General features: G+C 35.4%; 1 protein-coding gene across 1 annotated transcript in view; it reads right to left on the bottom strand.

Annotated features, from left to right (window-relative positions):
* Positions 1–4,757, bottom strand: part of PMS1 (PMS1 homolog 1, mismatch repair system component) — a gene marked incomplete at its 3' end in the record, with an annotated part of 75,469 nt that extends 70,712 nt beyond the window's left edge. Inside the window, exons 1-2 of the mRNA XM_080689620.1 lie at positions 4,617–4,757; positions 364–546 (exon numbers count right to left, since the gene is read on the bottom strand). Of these exons, the coding sequence (XP_080545746.1) occupies positions 364–546; positions 4,617–4,748 (315 nt within the window). The 5' untranslated portion in view covers positions 4,749–4,757. The remainder of the gene's footprint in view (positions 1–363; positions 547–4,616) is intronic.
* Positions 4,758–6,246: the final 1,489 nt, after the last annotated feature.

Here is a 6,246-nt window from a genome sequence, read left to right on the forward strand (position 1 = left end):
CAGAATACTTAACTCACAGAGATAGAAAGTATAACAGTGGTAACTAGAGGACAGGGTGTGAGAGGTCAAGGAAATGGGGAGCTAGCTGTTCCTTAAAAGGTACTAAATTTCAGTTTAGGATGGTGGTTAAAAATCTGGAGATGGATACAGCTGATGGGTATACAATGATGTAAATGTACTTAATGTCACCAAACTCTACATTTAAAAGGGATTGTAATTGTAAATTTTATGTTGTCTATTTTACCACAAATTCGAAAAAAATTTAAAATATACTTTGCCAAGTACTGGATTCGTTTTTTCTTAATTCTAATATTTTGTGATTATTAAATCACTAACATAGTCTATAAATACAAATTACCTTACCTCGGCTACACAACAAATTGACCCCAAGGCTTCTCCACGGAAACCATAGGTTGTCAAGTTTTCAAGGTCTTCATGATTGCTTATTTTGGAGGTGTAGTACTTCACTGCCATGACAGGTGCATCAACAGCCTTGATACCCTCACCATTGTCTCGAACCTCAATTTTATCAAAGCCATAGTTCTCCTATAAAAAATTAAAAATACTTTTAACACATAAAAGTATCAAATTGTAACCACATAAGAAACAGAAACACAAGTGAAATTATTTGGACATTTATTTACCTCTTATAGAAGGATAATCGTAGAGATAAAAGGGTTTTGGCCGGGCGTGGTGGCGCATGCTTGTAATCCCCACGCTTGGGAGGCGGAGACAGGAGGATCGCGCAGGTTCGAAGCCAGCCGTGCTGGCGTAAGAGACCCTGTTTCAAAAATATAAAATAGGTCTGCGAGTGTAGCCCGGAGGAAAGAGGGCTTCCAGGAACCCCAGTACCACCAAAAAAAAATAAAAAAATAAAAAAATAAAAATAAAAATAAAAGGGTTTTTTCTTTAGTTGTACTAATTCCTAGTTATAGTCCAATAAGCAAGTCTCTTGTTTTCATTTCATACAACATAAAATACCAGTCTAATCTTTAAAGGTTCTTTTAATTATTTCACTATTGCGGTAACTTATGTTTAATTTATAATTAATTTATGATAATTTATGTTTAAACTTGACAAAAACTTCTTCTGACTTACATATATAATCCCTCCAGTGAAAAAAAAACAGCAGCACCAGCAAAATATTACCTGTTCCACCCATGAAGTCTAGTTAGCAATTACAGTTATTCATCTAGCCAGCAATGATCATTCGTCAAGCTTGTTTTGAATACTTTCTCCCTGTTGCTTTCATTAAAAAATCAAAATATTTACATTGTTGTGTGTGTGTGTGGTACTGGGGATGGAACCCAGGGGTTTTCTACCTCCAGGCTATACTCCCAGACCTATTTTATATTTTATTTGAAAACACAGTGTCACTAAGTTGCTGAGAGCCTCACTAAGTAGCTGAGGCTGGATTAGAACCTGCGTGATCCTCCTGTCTCAGCCTCCCAAGTACTGAGATTACAAGTGTGTGCCACCACGCCCGGCACATTATAACTTTCTAAACTTTTCTGCAAGTATCACCAAACAGGAAGTGGCTGGGAAAACACAACTAACAGCAATTTCAGTGAGTTTTTAATTTAAAAATTAAGAAAACAAACTTAATTCATAGCTTAGTTCTATATTCTAATACTAAGTTATGTATACATAATAAAAACAAAATCTAAATTCCTGTAATAATCACACTTTCTGTGAATACCATACCCAAAGCATGGTAGTCAAGATCATCATAACCCTGACTCCAAGTGTTTTATCTATAGGCCATTGATGCAAGGGATAAAGGAGGAAATAATATCACTTCCTTTGGATAAGCTAAAATTATACAATACTATATGTGTCAATATTTTTTAGATACATTATATATCCAAGGTAAAGAAGATTTCTAAGATTTAGTTCCTCATATTGTAACATAAATAAGAACTCTAAAGAAAAATCGTGTGTGTGTGTGTGTGTGTGTGTGTGTGTGTGTGTGTGTGTGTTTGGTTCTGGGGATGGAACCCAGGGCATTCTACCTCCAAGGTACACCCCAGTCCTATTTTTTGGTCTTTTTTAATTTTTTTGAAACAGAGTCTCACTGAGTTGTGAAAGGTCTCGCTAAGTAGCTGAGGCTGCCCACAAACCGTAATCCTCTGGTCTCTGTCTCCTGAATGCTGGGATTATAAGTGTGTGCCACTGCTCGCCGCTACAAAAATCTCTTTAAATGTTTGAAATGGCGTTAACATATTGAACTAATTATGAAAACACACCTAGTGATGACAGTAATTATTGTACAAAATCGTAAAATAGGTCTTATTATGTAGAAAAGCCCATTGAGTTTTTAAAAATGCTATAAAGTAGATAGTGATAAATGTCAAGACACTAAAACGTATAGACAGGTTATAATGTTTAATTTACTTTCATAGAAGTACTTCATTTGGCTTGGTGGATTTTTTTTTGTGTGTGTGGTACTGGGGGTGGAACCCAGGGGCTTTTCTACCTCTGAGCTATACTCACAGACCTGTTTTATACTTTATTTAGAAACACGGTCTCACTAAGTTGCTGAGAGCCCCACTAAGTTGCTGAGAGCCTCACTAAGTAGCTGAGGCTAGCTTCAAACCTGTGTGATCCTCCTGTCTCAGCCTCCCAAGCGCTGGGATTACAAGAGTGCGCCGCCACGCCTGGCTGACTTGGTGACGTTTTAAAAAGTAAATTTTCTTTCAGAGACATTTAAGAACAAGATACATGCTTTAGATTAAAAAGAAGAAAAGAGAACAGGATATATGTTTAGCTGTGTAAAATTCTTAAATGAAATCTCTCAGAATATAATCTTATCAATTTTACTCTCATCAGATTGAACTATGTGAAATGTCTGAGAAAAATAGTCTTTATGTTAAGTACTTTTCATGTTCATAGAACTTTTTTTTTTTTTTGCAGTACCAGGAATTGAACCCACACACATTCTACCCACGAGATATACCCCCAGCACTATTTTCCCTTCTTTCTTTTGAAACGGGGTCTCACTAAGTTGCAGAGGGCTTCACTAAGTAGATGAGGCTGGCTACAAACCTGTGATCCTCCTGTCTTAACCTCCCAAGTACTGGGATTAAAAGTGTGAGCCACCACATCCGGCTCATAGAGCTTATTATTTTAAAACACAATACAGGTTTGATATGGTATAGAAGAGCAATTAAAAAGATATATTCCCTAACATAGCAACAGCCTCAACTAGAAACTTGTAAGAAGTGCAAATCCAAGTGCTACCTGGAATTTGAAGTCTCATAAGTGCAGTATGGTAGCTGTCCTGCAAGCACCTAAATTAGTATGATGCACTTAAACACTGTAACAAAAACTAGCACAGAGGTAAGATCTTTAATAGGTTTCAAAGTCAGAAAGACTGAATTCCAATATCAGCTTCACTACTTATTCATCATGTGGCTTTTGGCAAATTGCCAGAAAATTGGCATAAAATGGATATATTATTAGTTAAGTGGCTGCTCAGATTTTATAACTATATCATAGAATGTTATCTGATAAACAAAAACACAGGTTCTGTCCTTTTCCTACAAAGACATCCCTATCAACATTCTTTCTTTTTTTTGTGTGTGTGTGTGTAGTACTGGGGATTGAACCCAAGGGCATTCTACCTTCAAGCTATGCCCCCAGCCCTAGTTTTTTTTTTTTTTTTAATTCTTTATTTTAAAACAGGACATTATTTCTAATGCCATAATAACAAATATATCTCATAATGAGGTGGTTAAAAAAATACTGAAGCCAAGTGCAGTGGTGCGTGTCTATTATCCCAGTACTTGGGAAGCTGAGACAGAAGTGTTGCAGGTTTGAGGTTAGCTTCAGTAACTTAACAAGACCTTGTTTCAAAATAAAATAGGGCTCGGATATGTAGCATAGAGGTAGAATGCCCCTGGATTCAATCTCAAGTAGCAAAACAAAACACCATATTCACACAAAACACCATATTCATACACTAAAATTATTTACCTTCCAACTATGTAGTAGGTACTGGCTAGGTATAAGAGAGGATGCACAAATGAATAAAATATAATTTACCCTTAAAAGCGCTTCAATTTAGAACATGAAAAATGGACATGTTAACTAACTGCAATGAATTCATAACAGTGTTATAAATCAAATTAACTCAGTGATTTACTATGCTTAACTTAAACTTAAAAAGTGAAAATATAAGCTGGGCATTGTGGCGCACACTTGTAATTCCTGTACTTGGGAGGCTGAGACAGGAGGATTGCAGGTTCACGACCAGCCTCAGTTTCTTAGTGAGGCCCTCTGTAACTTAATGAGACCCTGTTTCAAAATGCAAACAGAAATATGTAAAACAAGTAATTATGAATAATAAAAGGAAAATATTAGTAAGTAATACTAACATTTAATTGATGTTTCAGGTGATAGAATCCTAAAGTACCTGTGTCCATTACAATTTCCTTTAGTATTGCTATATTATTAATTTACATTAAATTATATTTTAAAGAATTTGCTCTTAAAAGGTTCAATATCCTTATAATTTGCTGGCACACAGAAGGAAAAGAAAAGTAAAAGTTTAAGAAGAACACATCCTTTGGGCCCTTTTTATGCTTTAAAGAATTTGATGTCTCAAGGACACTCACCAGTTTAACATCTATGCTTGTGGCACCAGCATCCAAGGAGTTTTCAACAAGCTCTTTGACCACATTTACCACTGAAGTGATGATCTGAGAACTTGAAAGGAGACGGACTGTTGCTGCTGGCAATTGTTTCATTCTGTCTTTTAATAGAAGAGCTAGAAGATAAAAATGCAAGTTATAAAAATAAGAATTCTTAAACATTCCTAATGGAACTGATTGCATTAATCATGATATAACAGTAAAAGTATGCCTAACTACATGCCAGGCTCTCCTCTAAGCATTTATAAAATATTAAATCACTTATTTCCTACCAAAACCCTTTGACATAGATGCTGCCATCATTTCTATTTTACACTACTACTGAGACACGAGAAGGAAATGCGGACAAAGTCATTTGTTTATTAAGAGGCATTGTTAAGACTTAAACACAGGTAAGGCTTTCAAATCTTCCTCTACTGATAGGTAATCTAATTACCTCTTACAAAGAAAATGACCAAAGCAGGGTAAAAAAAAATATCCACAATGACATAAGTAGAAAGTTTCTCATTTCTCCCAGGGTTTGTGTGACTTTAATTGCTATATACAATTCTGACTTTTCTCCTACTAAATTCCAACCCAGGAGTTCCAAATGCCTGCTGAAATCATGAGCTCAAATTCAATGTATTACTATAAGAAATTCAGAGGATTATCAGAAACTACTCTGAAAAACAATATTCCAACAAAATGGAAAATCTGGAAGAAATTGACAACTTTCTAGATAAATATAACCTTCCTAAACTGAGTCAAGAAGACATTGAAAATTTAAACCAATCAATTGCGACCAAAGAGATTAAAGCAGCAATAAAAAACCAACCATCAAAGAAAAGCCCAGGATCAGATGGTTTCTCAAGTGAATTTTATAAAAACCTGTATAGAAGAGCTAATCCCAATACTCTTCAATCTATTTTGTGAAATAGAAAGAAACGGGACTCTCCCAAATACATTCTATGAAGGCAAGATCACAATAATACCCAAACCAAATAAAGACAGCTCAAGGAAAGAAAACTACCGGCCTATATGGTTGGTTGATGAACCTGGATGCAAAACTGCTAAACAAAATACTAGCAAAATGCATTCAAAATCACATCAAGAAAATCATACACCACGTCCAAGAAGGGTTCATCCCAGGGATGCAAAGCTGATTCAAGATACAAAAGAAATCACGAGATCATTTCAATAGATGTCAAAAAAGCATTTGACAAAATTCAACATCTATTTATGCTAAAGGCACTGTAGCTATTGGAATAGAAGGAACATACCTCAACATCATTAAGGCAATATACAATAGGCCCACAGCCAACATCATATTAAATGGGGAAAAACTTTGAGAATTCCCCCCAAAACAAGAGCAAGACAAGGATGTCCATTATCCCCACTTCTTTTCAATATAGTACTTGATACTCTAGCCACAGCAATAAGGCAAGAAAATGAAATCAAAGGTGTACAAAAAGGAAAAGAAGAACTCAAACTATTACTTTTTGCAGATGACATGATACTATACTTAGAAGACCTAAAAACTCAACCAAAAGGCTTATAGAACTGATAAACACATCCAGCAGTGTCTGGATACAAAGTCAATCTTAAAAAACCAGAA

This window comes from Muscardinus avellanarius (assembly GCF_963383645.1).
Source record: "Muscardinus avellanarius genome assembly, chromosome: 2".
Classification (NCBI taxonomy): domain Eukaryota; kingdom Metazoa; phylum Chordata; class Mammalia; order Rodentia; family Gliridae; genus Muscardinus; species Muscardinus avellanarius.